At 43.1% G+C, this 21,169-nt stretch overlaps 1 protein-coding gene across 3 annotated transcripts in view; it reads right to left on the bottom strand.

The window, feature by feature from the left end:
- The window catches only part of LOC109903966 (runt-related transcription factor 3), a 75,237-nt gene extending 55,552 nt beyond the window's left edge, over positions 1-19,685 (bottom strand). The window contains exons 1-2 of one of the 3 annotated variants that reach the window (XM_020501008.2): positions 19,153-19,685; positions 18,448-18,569 (exon numbers count right to left, since the gene is read on the bottom strand). In XM_020501008.2, the coding sequence (XP_020356597.2) occupies positions 18,448-18,505 (58 nt within the window). In that variant the 5' untranslated portion in view covers positions 18,506-18,569; positions 19,153-19,685. The remainder of the gene's footprint in view (positions 1-18,447; positions 18,570-19,152) is intronic. The other 2 variants (XM_020501006.2, XM_020501007.2) reach the window with 2 other exon arrangements.
- Positions 19,686-21,169: the final 1,484 nt, after the last annotated feature.

Here is a 21,169-nt window from a genome sequence, read left to right as displayed (position 1 = left end):
GTCAGCAGGAGGCAGGGGAGCCTGCCTTCATGGCCAGAGGAACCTTTCATGTGGTTACTCACGGAATGCTGTTGTTCATTCCTTCCTGCAACAAAAGCCACATGTTTTTATTTTTTTGTAGAGTATAGGCTGTCCCCATGGAAATATGAAGGAACAAGACAAGGTATGTCACGTATGAGTGGTATGACTGCTAAGAAGAAAAAGGCTGTCTGGTGAGGAATTCACCAAACAATCCTGACTGTGCCAATATGATGATCTTTGGTTCATGTTGTTAAAAACATTTTGGACCATAAACTGGCCACCACCCCCTTTGCCTTCAGGACACTCTAACACATTGGTGCCTACTGTAAAATACAATATATTTAAGTAAAAATACTTAAAAGTATAACTTAAGTAATGTAAATGATGTCTGAGTGTTGGAGTGTGCCCTTGGCTATCTGCAAATAAACAAATAAAAATGCATTCTTGTTTGCCTAATATAACGATTTTTTTTTTAAATATTTGAATAAATTATATTTATTTTTAATACTTAAATATATTCAAAACCAAATACTTTTAGACTCTTAATCAAGTAGTATTTTACTGACTTTCAATTTCACTATTTCACTTGAGTCAAGTATCTTTACTGTTACTCAAGTATGACAATTGGGTACTTTTTCCACCACTCTCTGCACTGTCTACACACTCACTCACTCACTCACTCACTCACTCACTCACTCACTCACTCACTCACTATCTCATTTGCTGTCTAAGCAGCTACCCTGCCCTGTTAAACTCCTTCATCCTTGTTTGGGTATTTAACGGAGGTCATCCCAGGTTCTGTCACACATTCAAGTGTAAAGACGCCTCAAAGAATTTCTAGATATTGAAATCGCATGTATTTCTCTTCACTGGAGTTCAATCTCCTCGGCCCTGTCTAGCTCACTGGAGAGCGAGACTAGAATAAAACCGTGACCCAGCGCCTGTTTCCTGACAACTGTCCACGGTACTTTCCACTGCAGACTTGAGACAACTCTGAAAGCAGCGAGCGACTGCACTGGGCCTGAAGGCTTTCATTCCGATGCAGGAAGGGTGTGGCTCCTCTCAGTCAGAGAGTTTAAAGAGTCTCACAGACATACATTATTTTCATCACCTGCAATACAACCACTCCTTTGAACACAAAATCATTACTGTCAATCATCAAATTGAACCCAATTGAGTTTGAATGAAATCCTGAGAAGAGAAGAGACCAGCTGTCATCACTGTGATTTTACTTGAACTCTCGTCTCTTCTCTGAACTTTTACTGTGTCCGGACAGACGGACACTATCTCTCTCCATTGCATGCAGCTCTCTCTGTCTCTCTATGAGTTCCATGTGTCCATGTGGCTGAATGTTTCCTCTCATAATCTTTGTGACTAATCACTAGTGATGTTGCCCATGAGTGGTTAGCACCCTGCCCCATGCAGTGCAATGTAGTGTACTTTCCTCACCCTCTCTGTGACTCAGAGCCTCTGAGGAGCCCTAACTGCTCGCTAATCCTCTGATTGCTGTGTTTGGCCCCTCGGGCTCCTCAGCGCCAGGGCGGGCCAGGCTAACGACAGGCTAATGACGACGACAGTGAGCGTTTATAAACCAAATTAGGAGGCTAGAGTCTGGCTTGTCGTGTGGTGATTAGCCTGATCAAACGCTCGCTGACTGACTGACTGACTGACTGGCTGACTGTTCGCTGTGTCATTATGCTGATTAAAGGAGCCTCGGTTGGTCCCTAGCTACATGTAACACACATTTTTCTGCTGGGTTGGTTAAGTTAGCAGAGGTAGCCCTGCAGTAGTCTTTATCGTGCGTGAAAGCCAAGGGGATGGTGGATGAGATGGTGTGAAGATAAGAGGTTTTGTGTTGATGGTGAAATTAAGGTTCAGTGTAGGTTGTGTGGCCGCAAAAAGAGGAGTCTGGTTTGTGAGGCTTTAAATCTCAGTGGTTTAACTCTCTGGTGATGTTCTGGTTTGTGAGGCTTAAAATCTCAGTGGTTTAACTCTCTAGTGATGGTCTGGTTTGTGAGGCTTTAAATCTCAGTGGTTTAACTCTCTGGTGATGGTCTGGTTTGTGTATGACAGCATGTAAGAGGTGATAGTACCTGATTTCTTAGGTAGGACGGCTTCCATCACATTAATACAACCAGTATTTTTCCAATGCAAACAAAACGAAATAAATATGCATGTACAATCAAATCTCTGTTATAATTTAGGTTTTCAAAAATTCTGTTTGTAAATTTACTACACCAGTATTAGTCATTTCAAGTCTGCGTTTACTCCAACTGTGGGTTGTCCTTTGACTGTGATAAAAGCAGCAGGAGGCCATCTGTGAGCTCTTACAGATTATTACACTGAGGTCAGACGGGATTGAGAGAGAGAGAGAGAGAGAGAGAGAGAGAGAGAGAGAGAATGATATGGTCATCACGTTGACACACTGTACATCACTCCTCTCTGACTCAAAGTCATGCCACTCTCCAAGGTGGCATAGCAGTTCAGACGTCTTTTGTCCTCGTCTTGTCGTGTCCTGTATATATATATATTTACAACTTTTTCACATACATTTTATTTTTATTTTCCATCAACTCATCTTCAAAACACTCTCCTGCAACCCGCCTCACCAATGTATATTTATAAAAAAGTATTATTTACCTCAGATCTGTAATCCTCCAAGAAGCTAGCCAGAAACTCCAAGAAGCTAGCCAGAAACTAGCCAGAAGCTAATCCAGAAGCTAGTTCAGAAGCTAGTTAGCTCCTTTACTGGCAAATCGTTAATATTCAGCTAACCACGGTTTGTGGTCATCAGCTATCCTTTAGCTCGAAAATCTATCGCCAGTTCTGTACGGCGCAGCGCGGCTCGGAACGGAACATACCGGACCAATTTTTCTCTCCATGTCCCTGGACATTCATACCCGGATCTCACAGCTAGCTAGCTGCTATCCGTGTGACCATCGGAGCTAGCAAGCTCCGTCAATCACTCCTGAGTTCCATCAATCACACCTGGGCTGCAGTCACCTATCCGGACCCGTTTTACTGCCTTCGCGGAGCCCCACCGGGCCTTCACAACTGGACTGCCGACGTTATCTACCCGAAGGAGTTATTCGGCCGGCTCCTCCGTCGCGACGTTACCTGAACGCCCATCTGCGGCCTGCTAACCGTTAGCTGTCTTACCGGCTGCTATCTGAATAGACAATCGGACAATTTTTTTATTATTATTTTTTTTAAATTATTTTTTTAATTATTATTATTATATTTTCTTCTTGGGCCTCTATAACTATATCTATTGTTTTTATTTTTGTTGTTGTTGTGTGATTTGGATTAATCCCCTCTACCACACGGAACCCCACTAATCTACTGACGGAACGCAAGAGGTAGCTAACAACAGACCTCCATCCTATGCTAGCTTGCTACCGATGCCCTGGCTAGCTGTCTAAATCACCAACCAACCTCTCCACTCACCGGACCCTTTTGATCACTCGACTAAGCATGCCTATCCTTAATGTCAATATGTCTTGTCCATTTCTGTTCTGGTTAGTGTTTATTGGCTTATTTCACTGTAGAGCCTCTAGTCCTGCTCACTATACCTTATCCAACCTATTAGTTCCACCACCCACACATGCAATGACATCTCCTGGTTTCAACGATGTTTCTAGAGACAATATCTCTCTCTTCATCACTCAATACCTAGGTTTACCTCCACTGTATTCACATCCTGCCATACATTTGTCTGTACATTATACCTTGATGCTATTTTATCGCCCCCAGAAACCTCCTTTTACTCTATGTTCCAGACGTTCTAGACGACCAATTCTCATAGCTTTTAGCCGTACCCTTATTCTACTCCTCCTATGTTCCTCTGGCGATGTAGAGGTGAATCCAGGCCCTGCAGTGCCTAGCTCCACTCCTATTCCCCAGGCGCTCTCTTTTGACGACTTCTGTAACCGTAATAGCCTTGGTTTCATGCATGTTAACATTAGAAGCCTCCTCCCTAAGTTTGTTCTATTCACTGCTTTAGCACACTCTGCCAACCCGGATGTTCTAGCTGTGTCTGAATCCTGGCTTAGGAAGACCACCAAAAATTCTGAAGTTTTAATTCCAAACTACAACATTTTCAGACAAGATAGAACTGCCAAAGGGGGCGGTGTTGCAATCTACTGCAAAGATAGCCTGCAGAGTTCTGTCCTACTATCCAGGTCTGTACCCAAACAATTTGAACTTCTACTTTTAAAAATCCACCTCTCTAAAAACAAGTCTCTCACCGTTGCCGCCTGCTATAGACCACCCTCTGCCCCCAGCTGTGCTCTGGACACCATATGTGAACTGATTGCCCCCCATCTATCTTCAGAGTTCGTGCTGCTAGGCGACCTAAACTGGAACATGCTTAACACCCCAGCCATCCTACAATCTAAACTTGATGCCCTCAATCTCACACAAATAATCAATGAACCTACCAGGTACCTCCCCAAAACCTTAAACACGGGCACCCTCATAGATATCATCCTAACCAACTTCCCCTCTAAATACACCTCTGCTGTCTTCAACCAAGATCTCAGCGATCACTGCCTCATTGCCTGCATCCGTAATGGGTCAGCGGTCAAACGACCTCCACTCATCACTGTAAAACGCTCCCTGAAACACTTCTGCGAGCAGGCCTTTCTAATCGACCTGGCCGGGGTATCCTGGAAGGATATTGATCTCATCCCGTCAGTAGAGGATGCCTGGATATTTTTTAAAAATGCCTTCCTAACCATCTTAAATAAACATGCCCCATTCAAGAAATTTAGAACCAGGAACAGATATAGCCCTTGGTTCTCCCCAGACCTGACTGCCCTTAACCAACACAAAAACATCCTATGGCGTTCTGCATTAGCATCGAACAGCCCCCGTGATATGCAGCTGTTCAGGGAAGCTAGAAATCATTATACACAGGCAGTTAGAAAAGCCAAGGCTAGCTTTTTCAAGCAGAAATTTGCTTCCTGCAACACTAACTCAAAAAAGTTCTGGGACACTGTAAAGTCCATGGAGAATAAGAACACCTCCTCCCAGCTGCCCACTGCACTGAAGATAGGAAACACTGTCACCACTGATAAATCCACCATAATTGAGAATTTCAATAAGCATTTTTCTACGGCTGGCCATGCTTTCCACCTGGCTACTCCTACCCCGGACAACAGCACTGCACCCCCAACAGCAACTCGCCCAAGCCTTCCCCATTTCTCCTTCTCCCAAATCCATTCAGCTGATGTTCTGAAAGAGCTGCAAAATCTGGACCCCTACAAATCACCCGGGCTAGACAATCTGGACCCTTTCTTTCTAAAATTATCTGCTGAAATTGTTGCCACCCCTATTACTAGCCTGTTCAACCTCTCTTTCGTGTCGTCTGAGATTCCCAAAGATTGGAAAGCAGCTGCGGTCATCCCCCTCTTCAAAGGGGGGGACACTCTTGACCCAAACTGCTACAGACCTATATCTATCCTACCGTGCCTTTCTAAGGTCTTCGAAAGCCAAGTCAACAAACAGATTACCGACCATTTCGAATCTCACCATACCTTCTCTGCTATGCAATCTGGTTTCAGAGCTGGTCATGGGTGCACCTCAGCCACGCTCAAGGTCCTAAACGATATCTTAACCGCCATCGATAAGAAACATTACTGTGCAGCCGTATTCATTGATCTGGCCAAGGCTTTCGACTCTGTCAATCACCATATCCTCATCGGCAGACTCGACAGCCTTGGTTTCTCAAATGATTGCCTCGCCTGGTTCACCAACTACTTCTCTGATAGAGTTCAGTGTGTCAAGTCGGAGGGTCTGCTGTCCGGACCTCTGGCAGTCTCTATGGGGGTGCCACAGGGTTCAATTCTTGGACCGACTCTCTTCTCTGTATACATCAATGAGGTCGCTCTTGCTGCTGGTGAGTCCCTGATCCACCTCTACGCAGACGACACCATTCTGTATACTTCCGGCCCTTCTTTGGACACTGTGTTAACAACCCTCCAGGCAAGCTTCAATGCCATACAACTCTCCTTCCGTGGCCTCCAATTGCTCTTAAATACAAGTAAAACTAAATGCATGCTCTTCAACCGATCGCTACCTGCACCTACCCGCCTGTCCAACATCACTACTCTGGACGGCTCTGACTTAGAATACGTGGACAACTACAAATACTTAGGTGTCTGGTTAGACTGTAAACTCTCCTTCCAGACCCATATCAAACATCTCCAATCCAAAGTTAAATCTAGAATTGGCTTCCTATTTCGCAACAAAGCATCCTTCACTCATGCTGCCAAACATACCCTTGTAAAACTGACCATCCTACCAATCCTCGACTTTGGCGATGTCATTTACAAAATAGCCTCCAATACCCTACTCAACAAATTGGATGCAGTCTATCACAGTGCAATCCGTTTTATCACCAAAGCCCCATATACTACCCACCATTGCGACCTGTACGCTCTCGTTGGCTGGCCCTCGCTTCATACTCGTCGCCAAACCCACTGGCTCCATGTCATCTACAAGACCCTGCTAGGTAAAGTCCCCCCTTATCTCAGCTCGCTGGTCACCATAGCATCTCCCACCTGTAGCACACGCTCCAGCAGGTATATCTCTCTAGTCACCCCCAAGACCAATTCTTTCTTTGGCCGCCTCTCCTTCCAGTTCTCTGCTGCCAATGACTGGAACGAACTACAAAAATCTCTGAAACTGGAAACACTTATCTCCCTCACTAGCTTTAAGCACCAACTGTCAGAGCAGCTCACAGATTACTGCACCTGTACATAGCCCACCTAAAATTTAGCCCAAACAACTACCTCTTTCCCAACTGTATTTAATTTTTATTTATTTATTTATTTTGCTCCTTTGCACCCCATTATTTTTTTTATTTCTACTTTGCACATTCTTCCATTGCAAAACTACCATTCCAGTATTTTACTTGCTATATTGTATTTACTTTGCCATCATGGCCTTTTTTTGCCTTTACCTCCCTTCTCACCTCATTTGCTCACATTGTATATAGACTTGTTTATACTGCATTATTGACTGTATGTTTGTTTTTACTCCATGTGTAACTCTGTGTCGTTTTATCTGTCGAACTGCTTTGCTTTATCTTGGCCAGGTCGCAATTGTAAATGAGAACTTGTTCTCAACTTGCCTACCTGGTTAAATAAAGGTAAAATAAATAAAATAAATAAAAAGTCTGTATGTGTGTGTCTGTATGTTGTGTATGTTTGTGTGTAAATGTGTGTGTGTCCGTGAGAAGAGTTTCAGAGCCAGACAGAGTGACCTAGCACCAGACAGAGAAGGGAGAGAGAATGGGAAGGGATAGAGAGACCACTTCTGCTCCATAGCCGAGAGGGGATTCCCTCGTGTAGGGCTTTCTGCTGAGTTTTTACAGAACTGAGCAGCTGGAGAGAAAGTACAGCAACAGATCCACACTAAGGTTACCTTAGGTCAGTCTTTTAGGGGGGGGGGGGGGGATGTATTCATATATTTCATTCTGCACAACTCATATTACATCGTTTTTTTGAATTCTTGTCATTCTTAGTAATCTTGTCATGTTTACTGTCAATGGGCATTTCAGTATTAAGTTTCAGTATGCAAGCATTGTTGTTCATTTTTAACTACCCTTTTAACAAAAACTGTGCCTTGCCATGGTAACTACACTGAACAAAAATATAACGCAACATGAAATCATTTCAAAGATTTTAGTGAGTTACAGTTCATATAAGGGAATCAGACATGAAATAAATTCATAAGGCCCTTATCTATGGATACCACATGAACGGCAACACCGATATGCATCTGTTGGTTACAAATACCATTACAAATGACTTCGGTCGTCAGATGGACGGTGTTTCCTCCGACACATTGGTGCGGCTGGCTTCCAGGGTTAAGCGAGCAGTGTGTCAAGAAGCTGTGCGGCTTGGCAGGGTCGTGTTTTGGATGACTCTCCACCTTCGCCTCTCCCGAGTCTGTAGGGTAGTTGTAGCGATGAGACAAGATCGTAACTAACAATTGGATATCACGAAGTTGGGGAAAAAAGGAGGTCAAGTAAAAATAATTTTAAAAGTAGGGGCGTGGATCAGAAAACCCGTCAGTATCTGGTGTGACCATTTTCTTCAAGCAGAGTGACACATCTCCTTCGCATGGAGTTGATTAGGCTATTAATTGTGGCCTGTGGAATGTTGAATGTTGTCCCACTGCTCTTCAATGGCTGTGCGAGGTGGCTGGATATTGGCGGGAACTGGAACACGCTGTTGTGCACGTCGATCCAGAACATCTCAAACATGTTCAATGAGTGACATGTCTGGTGAGTATGTAGGCCATGGAAGAACTAGGACATTTTCAGCTTCCAGGAATTGTGTCCAGATCCTTGCGACATGCTGAAACATGAGGTGATGGCGGTGGATGAATGGCATGACAATGGGCATCAGAATTTCATCACGGCATCTCTGTGTTTTCAAATTGCATTCAAATTGCCATGGATAAAATGCAATTGTGTTCTTGTCCATAGCTTATGCCTGCCCATACCATAACCCCATCGCAACCATGGGGCAATCTGTTGACATCAGCAAACGTTGACATCAGCAAACCGCTTGCCCTCACACGACGCCATACACGCTGATACACGCTCGCCCCCACACGACGCCATACACGCTGATTCACCTGTGAATCTTCTCTAGCGTGCCAGTGGCCATCGAAGGTGAGCATTTGCCCACTGAAGTCAGTTACGAAGCCGAACTGCAGTCAGGTCAAGACCCTGGTGAGGACGACAGCACACAGATGAGCTTCCCTGAGACAGTTTCTGACAGTTTGTGCAGAAATCCTTCGGTTGTGCAACCCCACAGTTTCATCAGCTGTCCGTGTCGCTGGTCCTAGATGATCCCGCAGGTGAAGAAGCCGGATGTGGAGGTCCTGGGCTGGCGGGTTACACATGGTTTGCGGTTGTGAGGCTGGTTGGATGTATTGGAGGCGGCTTATGGTAGAGAAATTAACATTCAATTATCTGGCAACAGCTCTGGTTGACATTCATGAAGTCAGCATGCCAACTGCACGCTCCCTCAAAATTTGAGACATCTGTGGCATTGTGTTGTATGACAAATCTACACTTTTTAGAGTGGCCTTTTAATGTCCCCAGCACAAGGTGCACCTGTGTAATGGTCATGCTGTTTAATCAGCTTCTTGATATGCCACACCTGTCAGGTGAATTAATTATCTTGGTTAATGATAAATTCTCACTAACAGGGACGTAAGCTTTTCGTGCGCATGGAACATTTCTGGGATCTTTTATTTCAGCTCATTAAACATGGGACCAACACTTTACATGTTGCATTTATATTTTTGTTCAGTATACATACTATGCATGTAAAAATGTCTCAAATCCTGTGGCTGGTAGAGCTGAATCACCTGTAAAATACATTATGACCACCAAAACTGACTGACATTTGTATTTGTATTTATTAGGGATCCCCAGTACTCTTCCTGGGGTCCAAACACCAAAGCACCCACATTACATATAAAAGAAAAGATAAAACAGTGAACTATGTTTGTACTGAATGAGCTAAAGATAAAACAGTACATCATATACAGTTGAGGTCGGAAGTATACAAATACATTTATCCTAGATTTTCACAATTCCTGACATTTAATCCTAGGAAACATTCCCTGTCTTTGGTCAGTTAGGATCACCAGTTTATTTTAAGAATGTGACATTTCAGAATATTAGTAGAGAAAAGGATGTATTTTCTTTTCTTTCAGAAGTTTACATACACTCAATTAGTATTTGGTAGCATTGCCAATAAATTGTTTAACTTGGGTCAAACGTTGCGGGTAGCCTTCCACAAGCTTCCCACAATAATTTGGGTGAATTTTGGCCCATTCCTCCTGACAGAGCTGGTGTAACTGAGTCAGGTTTGCAGGCCTCCTTGCTCGCACACGCTTTTTCAGTTCTACCCACAGATTTTCCATATGATTGAGGTCAGGGCTTTGTGATGGCCACTCCAATACCTTGACTTTGTTGTCCTTAAGCCATTTTGCCACAACTTTGGAAGTATGCTTGGGGTCATTGTCCATTTGGAAGACCCAGTTGTGACCAAGCTTTAACTTGCCAACTTGATGTCTTGAGATGTTGCTTCAATTTATCCACAATTTATACACATCACTTTCCTTTCTCATGATGCTGTCTATTTTGTGAAATGCACCAGTCCCTCCTGCAACAAAGCACCCCCACAACATGATGCTGCCACCGCCGTGCTTCACGGTTGGGATGGTGTTCTTCGGCTTGCAAGCCTCCCCCTTTTTCCTCCAAACATAACAATTATGGCCAAACAGTTCTATTTTTGTTTCATCAGACCAGAGGACATTTCTCCAAAAAGTTTGACATTTGTCCCCATGTGTCGTTGCAAACCGTTGTCTGGCTTTTTTATGGTGGTTTTTGAGCAGTTGCTTCTTCCTTGCTGAGCGGCCTTTCAGGTTATATCGATATAGGACTCGTTTTACTGTGGATATAGATACTTTTGCATTCGTATCCTCCAGCATCTTCACAAGGTCCTTTGCTGTTGTTCTGGGATTGATTTGCACTTTTCGCACCAACATACATTCATCTCTAGGAGACAGAACGCGTCTCCTTCCTGAGCGGTATGACGGCTGTGTGGTCCGATGGTGTTTATACTTGCGTACTATTGTTTGTACAGATGAACGTGGTACCTTCAGGTGTTTGGAAATTGCTCCCAAGGTGAACCAGACTTGTGGAGGTCTACAAATGTTTTTCTGAGGTCTTGACTGATTTCTTTTGATTTTCCTATGATGTCAAGCCAAGAGGCACTGAGTTTGAAGGTAGGCCTTGATATAAATCCACAGGTACACCTCCAATTGACTCAAATGATGTCAATTAGCCTATCAGAATCTTCTAAAGCCATGCCATTCTAAAGCCATAAGCCATGCCATACAGTCAACTTAGTGTATGTAAACTTCTGACCCACTGGACTTGTGATACAGTGAATTATAAGTGAAATATTCTGTCTGTAAACAATTGTTGGAAGAATGACTTGTGTCATGCACAACGTAGATGTCCTAACCGACTTGCCAAAACTATAGTTTGTTAACAAGACATTTGTGGAGTGGTTAAAAACCACTCCACAAATAAGTGTATGTAAACCTAAGTGTATGTAAACTTCCGACTTCAACTGTAACATCCCTACACCACATATCCACAACACAAATGTTCAATACCACCATACAACAATATCACAATGTGTGTATATGCATGTGTCTGTACCTTTGTGTGCGTCTCTTCACAGTCCCAGTTGTTCCATAAGGTGTACTTTTACCTGCTATTTAAATCTGATTCTACTGCTTACATTAGTTACCTGGTGTGGAGTAGAGTTCCATTTAGTCATGGCTCTATGTAGTACTGAGCGCCTCCCATCGTCTGTTCTGGACTTGGGGACTGTGGAGAGACCTCTGGTGGCATGTCTTGTGGGGTATGCATGGGTGTCCGAGCTGTGTGTAGTATTTTAAACAGACAACTCGGCACATTCAGCTTGTCAACACCTCTTACATAAACAAGTGATGATGAAGTCAATCTCTCTTCCACTTTGAGCCATGAGAGATTGACATGCATGTCATTAATGTTAGCTCTACATGTACATTTAAGGGCCAGCCATGCTGCCCTGTTCTGAGCCAACTGACCACACTACTGAACAGTAGTCCAGGTGTGACAAAACCAGGGCCTGTAGGACTTGCCTTGTTGATAGTGTTGTTAAGAAGGCAGATCAGTGCATTATTATGGACAGAATTTTTCCCCATTTTAGCTACTGTTTTGACCATGACAGTTTACAATCCAGGGTAACTCCAAGCAGTTTAGTCACCTCAACTTGCTAAATTTACACACCATTCATTACGAGATGTAGTTGAGGTTTAGGGTTTAGTGAATGATTTGTCCCAAATACAATGCTTTTAGTTTTGGAAATATTTAGGACTAACTTATTCCTTTTTTTCCCATTCCGAAACGAATGTCCAAATTTGTGAAACGTAGATGTCTATGATTCGTTCAGATATGGTCTGGACCAACCAAATTTGGTCTTGTTTGGGGGAAGAGCTCATTAAAATAATAGTCAGTGTGTAGAATAATACCCAGATATGCAGAGGAGGATATTGCACATTTCTACATTTGTGTACCAATTTAGGATACATCCCCATTTGTATTTGTATCTATTAGGGATCCCCATTAGTTCCTGCCAAGGCAGCAACTACTCTTCCTGGGTTCCAAACACATTAAGGCACTTACATCACACATACAACAAAAAGACCATGAAGAGAATGGCATTCATGTCCATAACTATGCATTTCTGAGTAGCACAGATAAGGGTCCCATGATGAAATTCCTTTACTGTAATCCAGGCATTAATCCACTTCTTTACTGCAGTTCAATGACCAAAATAATAAACCCAGGGTAAACCTAGGTTGTCATGTCATAGCTGACACCTTATTCTTCCTGCAGACATCTTTTAATCATAATTTGGAGCAGATTTGAAAAATGTTTTTAGAATACATGATCACATAAAATTGCCCCTGTCTAAAAAGTCAAGTTGCAAAAAAAGTCAAGTAGTCATTTCCCATTTCTGAAAAGATGATCTCTTTAAATAACTTTTTCTACTTGGGAAGGTTGTCACGTCCCTAAAACGTGTTTTATTGCACCAAAGATAATTAATTAATAGAAACAACTTGAGATTTTTCTGGGGAAAACGGAGAAAATATTGTATCAAAAACAATTTCATAGCCTGCAGCTTATATATCCTATCATTATCTGCATCTTTGCTCCACCATAATTAACTTGTTTCTTTATTGCTTTTGGGAAGAGGGATGGGCTATGGACATTTTGAGCATGAGATTTATCGTAATGAAGGAAGAAGAGGCTTCAGTCTTTAGTTCAGTTTCACATTCTGGCTTGTTGAGCTGTTTTGCTGTTGAATTGTTCGATGTCTCCACGTTGAAAACCAGATGTACCATACTGTATATAGGCAACTGAAATGAGCTGCATGTGAAAATAAAACTATGCTGAAATAGTTTTCATACGCTATGCTAAATGGGAGGATTCTTCTTTATGTTGTGTCTACAGATCGGATGTTGTTGGAAACATCTGTTTAACGGTATTACTCAGCAGGGAGGGGTCATGCCTTATGAAAAACAACAACATTCTGTAGAAGCTTCAAATTCACTTCAAATGGACTCTGTCTAGTGTTGGCTTCTTTTGATAGACAAGACAGTTAAAAAAATAACATATAATTCATTTATTTTCAAGAAGGATCTTCATTTTCATTCTTTAATTTCCTGTAAATTCGTTGTTGGTTGTAATCTGATCTATTATCTCCTTCATTAGTACAACTAGAGTCTCATTTAGTTAATTAATCACATGGTAATTAACACTTAATGGCATGACAAAATTACTTAATAGCACTTATATAAGCTTCCGGTAACTTAATTATTGCCAAACTTAGGTCACCATGCATAATCACTGGTGGTATTAGACTGTTGCTTGTCCCTAATTGTCAGCTGCCTCAGTGCATGAAACTAGCTGTGGTTCAGGGCAGCTGTTATACAACTGCATGATAAGTGATCGAAAACATTACAAGCCTGGGTTTGTTCATAATTCAATTCTCTCAGACAAAAGGGATGAGGTTATTACAAGCATGATAGCAGGGATTTAATCAATACCACAGTAAGGGCCTAATGAAATATGATCATCTCATAAGAGAACGTAATTAAGCGTAAAGAAATGACTCGGAATATTGTAACTATAAACAGTAGATATAAGACTTTTAAAAAAACAACCAGAAAATGATATTGTGATCATTTCCATCTCCTTGTCCAGTTATCCAAATACTTTCGTCGTCTGAATACTTTCCTGCCTGCATGCTAGTGTTTCTGTTCCGATATTTATTTTCCACATCGGAGGGTCCCAGTTAAAATAGCTTGTCTAGTTATGAATTCCGCTGAGATCCCAGTGCATTGTATCATGACAAATTTGGACATTTGTGTCTCTCACCATACCAATTACGCCGTAGTTATTAAGTAAGGGCATGATATGTATTTTCTCCTTTTTGCTTGTCTGAGGGAGGTGTGGTAATGTATTTACCATACATTCAAAGAGGTCAGTCCCCTCAGAACTGCCATAGACAATCAGAGAGGTCAGTCCCCTCAGAACTGCCATAGACAATCAGAGAGGTCAGTCCCCTCAGAACTGCCATAGACAATCAGAGAGCTGCTCTTAATGTGAAGTCTAACTCCGGATGAACTGTGCTAAAGGGGTTGAGACGCCACACAGAGCTTTCTTAATGCTTCAGTCTGGCACAATGCCTACTGACTCACTATACACACCAGCCATGCCATACTACACAAAGTCTACCTTGAGTTTGTTTTCAAGATGAATTTCAGAAACATTTGTTGATCACCCGTCCAGTGCTGTTTGTTGATAGAAAGTTGTCCGCCCTTCCGAAACAATTACTTGTTCAAACTAAATTGTTACCAAGAGACCAATACAGGAAATATCCACATTATCAGATTGGAGACCAGCTCCAGAGAATCTGGCCCTTGTGGTTGCCGGTCGACCACCAGAACATTTGATTTACTACAACACTTAGCACAACTTTAACCTTGACCAACGTTATATAGAGTTTAGCGTGCTCAGCCAAACAATTTAGGGGAGACGGGGTTTGGAAATTGGTTGACCACATAATCAGCAGACACCGCCTCCCTTCCTCTACCTGGAAGCCATCTTGTTGGCGACCCCTGAAGGTGTTATCCATCAACAGGTGTTGACAGATCTCATCATTTTGTTAAATTCATCTTGAGGCTAATCTGTAATGTGAGAGAATTCATTTGAGGGTTTTACCCAAAGTTTATTTTTCTCATACAATTCTAACAGTTGTGAGTCTTTTAGCTTTTTATTTCCGAGTTGTAGAACTAACCAGACCACCTCCCAGAATCCACCAAAAATAAACTCACTACTACTGTGGCGAAGCATGGCGTGTTTCTCACACAGAAACCCTAACTTTCATTCATACAGTGCAACAAGCCAAACATATAAAACCATTCCCACCCTAATAAACTGGGTCCTTTTTTCTGCCACAAAGGGAACTGGCTCCCATGAGCGTTACACTCTAAAATGCCCCCCCCCCCCCTGTCTACAGGGCCTATTGGGTAAAAAGCTTCCTTTCCAGCTAGGAGGAAAAGCGGTCAGGGAACCAAGCCAAGGATATGACCCAGTACCCACGCCCAATCAGAGTCACTGTAAACCAGGAACCTCACCTGACTCAATCGCTGAAGACAGCAAAAGTGGCAGGTTTGTAACCCAATAAAAGTTTATACATTTTTCTCTACAGAGTGAAATAGTTGCTATTTTCACTCGTATCACCTGGTATTTCACTCGTATCAAGAATGTGGGATACCAAGCTGCTAATGTTAGTTCTGCGAGTATTTAGCATACCTCATATGTGTGTGTCTGGATAATTGGTCTGTTGTGAGAGAGGAGCAGGTGTAACCTCATTGTGGTTATCGGGGAACGGCAGGAGCTCTCTTAGACTGCATCAGATTAGCACGTTTAGAGAGCACCTCCATCTCACATACAGCCTGCCCTAGTGTGCTAACTGTCAGGGCCTCGCAACTGTTTTTGGAGGTGCTCTCTTTCTCATTACAAATAGCGTGACAGCTTCAGCGTCCCTCTCTCACTTCTCTTCTCTCTTCTCTCTCTTTTCTCTCTCATCTTCTCTGTGCTACAGGAGTGAGGTTTTTGAGGTGAAGCACATTCTTTTCTCACACAAAGCGCGTCAGATGTTGCACATCACGTGCTCACATGTGTATACTTCTCAGCATGAGATATACTGCTGCTTAATGTGATGGAGCTAAGAATATCATTCTATACTTGCTTATGGACAGGGCTCCTGTCTACTTGTATTTATGTATTCAGATGATCGTGTCTGAATGCATATTCATCTATGGGTAGCCTATCTCTCTTGAGGTGCTAATCATTAGATATAGATCTTGCAAAAATGATGAAGAACATGAGATGTTTGGGATCTGACTTTTTTTTTTACCAGCATTTTTTTTTTTTAAGTACTTTAGAAGTACAATCTATAGGCAGAGTTTAACTGTAACACTTTGACTTCTGAAAACATGTATACATCCACATTTCCATGGTATTAAATTCAGGAATTGGAAACATACAATATCCACAAACAACATCCTCTTAATTTCAGTCCATTTTTTAAAAGTATTTTCCAAACTGCTTTGCCTGTGTAATGCAAGTTGTTAAACTAACCGCCAGAGTATTTCTCTCACATGAAGCAGTCTATTTGAATTGCTTTCAAATTGAACTGGAGGATTTAATGACTTTTGGCCTTTGTTCTATTACAGTTTGCTTTCATTTTCTCCACTGAATAAATTGTAAAAGGATATTGCATATTCATTAATGATTTCCAATGGTGATTACAGCTTTAAACACTCTCTATTTTTCCATCCTATCTTTTGCATGCACGTTGGTTTTCCCCTGTCGCTACAGTCAAAATACAAATTCAAGCATCCGAAGCGCTTTACATAAGAGGCCCGCTAAGCGTAAGATCTGATCCCAACTTGGTCCTTATTCAGACATTAGAGGGTTGCACACTAAGTAAGGCCGTAATGCTTTAAAGGAGAATAATCAACCAACAGCCAGACCTCATGCTCCAGTCTGAATGATAGCGGGAGAGAAACATTTAGTGATGTGGAAGAATGAGAGTGAGAGAAAGACATGGTGCAGAGATGTGGCTTTGTCAAGAGGAAACTATAAATGACTGAGTATCTGTCTGAGCTGTGAGAACACTGAAACACCATCCTCTGTCACTCTGCTCACTGCTCCAGTAGGGATATCAGAGGCTTGTTCTCATATGAGTGGCAGATGTGTGTGCGTGTGTGTGCGTGCGCGTGTGCGCATGTTTATAGAGGGGGAAACTGGGCTCCAGAGATTTTAAGATTTATTCTGCAAACAATTAGGAGCTGGTAGTGCTTATCCAGTGGTTCTCTAATTACCACAGCAACCAGGACGTAATCGAGGGTAGATTTTCTGTCGCTGTTTATTTTTTATGTAGTAGGGAACCAATCTCCCAGACCTCCTCAGATTAATACTCTCACAGCAACATGCCCTCGAAAGAATGACATGTTGGGGACTTGTTCAATTAATAGCAAAATTATGCAAACACATTTTCAAGCAGCTAGAAAGTGAAGAAACCATGTAAAACTTCTGTTCTGTTTGTCACGGGAGAATATCTGACTTCCACTCCAAATCGAACTGTTGAAACTGTTGGCTGAGGCCTTTCGCAATTGAACATAATTGAATCTTCTATCGCTATATGTAATCTAATTTATTACATTGTTATTTAATAATCTTATAATTTATTGTTTCATTATATCAGCGGGAAAATTCTCTCCAAACTTAGCCAACAGTTTATACAGTTAATTCAGAGTTTTCAACAGTTAGATTTAGAGTGGAAGTCAGATATTCTCCTGTGACAAACAGAACAGACGTTTTACATGGTTTCTTCACTTTCTAGCTGCTTGAAAATGTGTAATTTTGCTATTAATCTAATTTGAACACAATTGAATCTTCTATTACTATATGTAATCTAATTTAGTACATTGTTATTAATAATCTTATAATTTATTGTTTTATTATATCAGCGGGAAAATTCTCTCTAAACTTGACTTCAATCTAGGCTTTAATCCAAGTACTGCAGGACTGAGGTAACCATGGGAAAAAAATGGCTCCTTCATTAACAGCAGTCTTTAGCCTGAGTGTAATGCACTCACCTCACCACACAGGCCAAGAGTACCTCCTGTAAGTAGTGAAGGAGACAGACCAATGTTTTTTCTCTTTCTGTTTTATCGTATCGCTGTGTTCCAGTAAAGGCCAATCCGATGGAGCCTTCCTTCCTTCTATTCTCCCAGAGAGCTAGAAAAAAACCCTCTTGATGGCTGTGGTGAGAAGCCCATTATTGGTGTGCTCCATCAAGACTATATCAGACGCAGCCCTGAGGCCCACAGCTGTAAGGGCCCTGTCACTAACGGCCTCGGCTACTGTATGGACCCATGCCTCCTTTTACACCCATTTAATAGGAACGTTAGGGCATTCAGCGTGTGTGGTACGATCCTTTCAGAGAGGGTCTACTCAAACACCAAAACAAAGTCTCTCGTTTAGAAGTGTTGCTGTCCCTGCTGTTTTGGAAAACGCACACACCCCCACACTCCTTCGTGTTGCCAAACAGACGAGGCCACACATTTTAAACAACTGGGAGCGGGTGGACCGCCAGAGCCGCCAATATCATTCTCTCTCTGACGCCTCGAGCCACAGACATGACAGAGGAGAGAGAGAGGGAGAAAGAGAGAGTATTGAGGGGAGGAGAGAGTGCTTACCTCTCAGTAGAGTGGGGCCGTAGTTCCCGAAGCAGTCAAAGATGCTGTTGGAAGCCATGTCCTCGTGGCTGAAGTGGTGCCAGAGCCGTCGTCAGCCCTCTCTACAGTCGATAACGACCAACCTTGGAGAGAAACGGTGGTTGAAATAGAGAACGAAAGAGTGAGAGAGAGGAGAGCGAGGGAGAAGGATAGATCCTGGAACTCGGAGCCCATTTGCAACCAAGAATTTGGGGTTTGTAACTACCGCAGGAATCCCTCGCCACAAGCCTGCAAAGAGAGCAGTATAAGTATGCAGCACCAGGGGTATGAGACATTCAGAAAGAAAGAGAGGAAGAGGGAATGATAGGGGGAGAGGGAGTGAAAGAGAGGGAGAGGGAGAGAGAATGGTAGACTGGGGGGATGAGGGAGAGGGAGAGAGAGTGGGAGGGTGAGGGAGAGGGAGAGAGAATGGCAGGCTGGGAGGGTGAGGGAGAGGGAGAGTGAGAGAGAATGGGAGGGTGAGGGAATGGTAGACTGGGAGGGTGAGGGAGAGGGAGAGAGAATTGGCAGGCTGGGAGGGTGGGGGAGAGGGAGAGAGAATGGCAGGCTGGGAGGGTGAGTGAGAGAGAGAGAATGGCAGGCTGGGAGGGAGAGGGAGAGTGTGGCTACACTGAGATGCAGTGGTATCCATCCCTCTCCAGGACTCTGGCCTTCCAATGCACTCACCGTTGTTGTATCGGGTCTGGACGTCTTGTTAGCAGGCCACGGTGGGGTGGCAGGGAGGTGTGGTGCTGTGCTGGTCCGGTCCGTCAGTGGGCAGGGGCTCTGAGGTTAGCCAGGTAATCTCTCTCTCTGTCAGGAGACGTGGTGTCCCACGGTGGTGACCTGACTGGAGCGTCAGTGTTAGCTAGCGCCGGCTAAAGCCACAGCTCTCTTTGCGTCCTCGCCATCCTCCAACTCCCCTCCGTGAGTGGAGGAGCCCACGTCACATGTCACATGAGGTCACAGGGCCTCTCCTCCCCTCTCTCTCTTTTCGCTCTTACTCGGTGTAGCTTATTTTTTCCTCTTTGCTTTTACTTTTTCAGCTCTCTGCTTCCCTCTCTCTTTTCTCTCTCTCTTTTGATTGGTCGGCCAAGTTTTGGAAATGTTCTGTTTTCTTTAAGCTCAAACCAGGCAGTGGCCTACGCCATTCAAAGTCTGTGAGGCTTTCAGAGGGCGCCGAAACCCAATGTGAACAACCAGAAAAGCATTGAACAGGCATTAAGAGAAATAGAAATAAGAGAGAAGAAAGAGTGAGAGTGAGGGAGAGAGAGAGACCGAGAGAGAGCGTTGACTGTGGAGACTGGGGCTTGCCGCTGTGCAGAGAGAGGAAAGGAGCAGAGCAGAGTAGAGAGGGTTCTGTCTCTGAGCGCTTTCAGAGAGAGACTGTGTGTATGTATGTGTTTGTGTGTGTATGTCTGACTCACTGCGCATCTGTGTTTGTAAGAGCTGGTGGTTTTGGGCCTGGAAAACCAACCCTCCACCCTCACTTACCGCTTGATAGTATCGTAATCTTAGCTGCAGTGCTGCTCTGCTCTGCTCTGCTGTCCCCTCTATTCTTACTACCTCTCTCTCACACACTGTCCCTTTCACTCTGCTTCTCACCAAGTCTATTCTTACCTACCACACAATAAAATTATTTGGGAATATTTATTTCACACCTGTAATACAGGACAAAGGAGCAATACACAAAGGTTGATGAAATATGTAGAAAATACAGTATATAAACATAGATCCACTACTACATAACTTACTAAAAAGCATTTTGGCTTTAAGCACAGCCTGAGAGTGAATAGCATATTTCCAGTGTGTTGTGGGTATGTCAGAGTTTCCCCCCCTCAAATATCTAAACCGGATTTAACCTGATTGTGGTTTTGACACTTTCAGAAAACACAATCTGGTCAGGGCTCTAAAAAGAGAAGCCTATAGAGCCCTACATTTGATATATTGCATAACTACACAAGTGTACGAAACATGTGTTGCTGCCTTGTTAACTTGTTGTCTTAGGCCTCTCTTTATGTAGTGTTGTGCTGTCTGTCTTGTTGTGATGTGTGTTTTGTCCTATATTTATATTTTATATATATTTAAATTTTTAATCCCATCCCCCGTCCCCGCAGGAGGCCTTTTGTCTTTTGGTAGGCCGTCATTGAAAATAAGAATTTGTTCTTAACTGACTTGCCTAGTTAAATAAAGGTTCAATAAAAAACATTAAGAACACCTGCTCTTTCCATGACATAGACTGACCATCCCTTATTGATGTCACTTGTTAAATCCACTTCAATCAGTCCAGATGAAGGGGAGGAGACAGGTTAAAGAGGGATTGTTAAGCTTTGAGCCAATTGAGACGTGGATCGTGTATGTGTGCCATTCAGAGGGTGAATGGGCAAGACAAAACATTGAAGTATCTTTGAATGGGGTATGGTAGTAGGTGCCAGGCGCACTGGTTTGTGTCAAGAACTGCAACGCTACTGGGTTTTTCTCTCTCAACAGTGTATATGTAATATGAATGGTCTGCCACCCAAAGGACATAGAGCCGTCTTGACACAACTGTGGGAAGCATTGGAGTCAACATGGGCCAGCATCCCTGTGGAACGTGAGTCCATGCCCTGACGAATTGAGGCTGTTCTGAGGGCAAAAGGGGGTGCAACTCAATATTAGGAAGGTGTTCTTAATGTTTTGTACACTCAGTGTATGTTACAAGATG

Source organism: Oncorhynchus kisutch, linkage group LG14, assembly GCF_002021735.2.
Source record: "Oncorhynchus kisutch isolate 150728-3 linkage group LG14, Okis_V2, whole genome shotgun sequence".
NCBI classification, from domain to species: domain Eukaryota; kingdom Metazoa; phylum Chordata; class Actinopteri; order Salmoniformes; family Salmonidae; genus Oncorhynchus; species Oncorhynchus kisutch.
Note: the sequence above shows the minus strand (reverse complement) of the source record. Positions and strands in the feature narration are given on the sequence as shown.